General features: G+C 34.3%; 1 protein-coding gene across 1 annotated transcript in view; it reads left to right on the top strand.

Moving 5' to 3' along the window:
- LOC107664158 (trypsin-like) overlaps positions 1-1,120 on the top strand; it is a 7,669-nt gene extending 6,549 nt beyond the window's left edge. Inside the window, exon 5 of the mRNA XM_016454616.1 lies at positions 525-1,120. Within this exon, the coding sequence (XP_016310102.1) occupies positions 525-695 (171 nt within the window). The 3' untranslated portion in view covers positions 696-1,120. The remainder of the gene's footprint in view (positions 1-524) is intronic.
- The last annotated feature ends 646 nt before the right edge of the window (positions 1,121-1,766 follow it).

Genomic DNA, 1,766 nt, shown 5'->3' with positions numbered 1-1,766 from the left:
TGTAAAGCTGAATTTTCAGCATCATTACTCCAGTCTTCAGTGTCACATGATCCTTCAGAAATCGTTCTAATAAGCTGATTTGCTGCTCAAGAAACATGTCTGATTATTATCAGTGTTGAAACAGTTGTACTGCTGCTTCTTTAGCAGGAAGTTCAAAAGAACAGTATTTATTTGAAACCGAAATCTTTTGCGACATTATAAATATCTTTACACTCTCACGTTTGAGAGTGTAATGACAAAAAGCTAAATTTAGCTTACATATCTTTTGAACGGCAGTGCAAAAAAAATAAAATAAATAAAAACTAAAAATATATTTTGGCTGACATTGTAAATCTATATATTTCAACCCCTCGCCTTCAATCTGCTACGTAATGCTCAATTTTTAAGACCCGAGTAATTGTGAAAGCACATGTTCTGGTGTCGTTGTGAGTTTCTCCTTCTAGTTCTAGTTTGATCACTCTTCTCGCACACCATCTGACCTCCCTGTCCAAAATCATATTAATATATGATTGTCTTTTCTGCAGGGTGATTCTGGAGGGCCGCTGGTGTGTGAGGGCCGTGTCTATGGCATCGTCTCCTGGGGCAATGGCTGTGCTGATGCCCAGTACCCCGGCGTCTACACGTCCGTCTCAAGGTTTCGTCAATGGATCGATGGAACTATATTTGGCTTTTATGGAAGGTGCCTCAAGTATTAGACTGCAGTGTTACCCCAGCACTCCCCTAATCGAACTTGAAACGGCCTCGAAACATGCCAACATGAATACTGTTGCTACTTTCTTCTATTTGAAAAGTTAGGACTTTTGATGATTTCCAGACGAGTACAACGCTGTTCTGAAACAGCACATCTGTTCCTCAACAGCTGGTAGACCTTTATTTAAACACAGTAGTTTGTGCAAACTGTTCCTTAAATGTGCCATATTGCTGCTGCCCTGCAATGTCAGTGAAAACTAACAATAGAAAGCTGAAGGAATATTTAAAAAACAACACAACAAATTACGAACGCTTTTATATGGAATGGTACATGTGAGAACGAATTATTCATAACATTAAAATGAATTTAATCAAACAGACTTTCATTTGGACTGTAACCAAACTGGTTACACACTTGAAATGAATAGTTTACTCAAAAATGAAATTGTCAATTTACTCACCGTCGTGTTTTGTCGACCTGTTTAAAACTGCCTTTATGTCTTTCATCTGTGGAGCACAAAATGAATAATTTTGAAAAATGCACAAGCCAAGGTTGTGGACAAGAATATAGATAAAAATAAATAGATACATTTTATATATATATATATATATATAGTAAGATATTTAAAAGAATTCATGAATACTTTTATTCAGCAAGGATGCATTCAGTTGGTCAAAAGTGACAGTAAACACATTTATAATCTTACAAATGTTTTCTAATAAATGCTCTTCTTTTTATTCATCAAAGAATCCTGAAAAAAGTATCATGGTTTCCAAAAAAATATTAAGCAGCACAACGGTTTTCATCAGTAATGATGCTGAAAATTCAGCTTTGCATCACAGGAATAAATTACATTTTAAAATATATTCAAACAGAAAGCAGTTACTTTAAATTGTAATAATATTTCACAATATTGCTGTTTTTACTGTATTTTTTGAGCAAATAAATGCAGCCGTAGCGAGCATTAAGAGACTTTTTTTTTAACATAAAAAAACTTTTGAACGCTAGTGTATATATACATAAGACAATTGTTTGACAATGCAAAAGTATTGAGATATTAAATGTATGTCCTGCA

The sequence above is a fragment of the Sinocyclocheilus anshuiensis genome, unplaced genomic scaffold (assembly GCF_001515605.1).
Source record: "Sinocyclocheilus anshuiensis isolate Anshui unplaced genomic scaffold, SAMN03320099.WGS_v1.1 scaffold67, whole genome shotgun sequence".
NCBI lineage: Eukaryota > Metazoa > Chordata > Actinopteri > Cypriniformes > Cyprinidae > Sinocyclocheilus > Sinocyclocheilus anshuiensis.
Note: the sequence above shows the minus strand (reverse complement) of the source record. Positions and strands in the feature narration are given on the sequence as shown.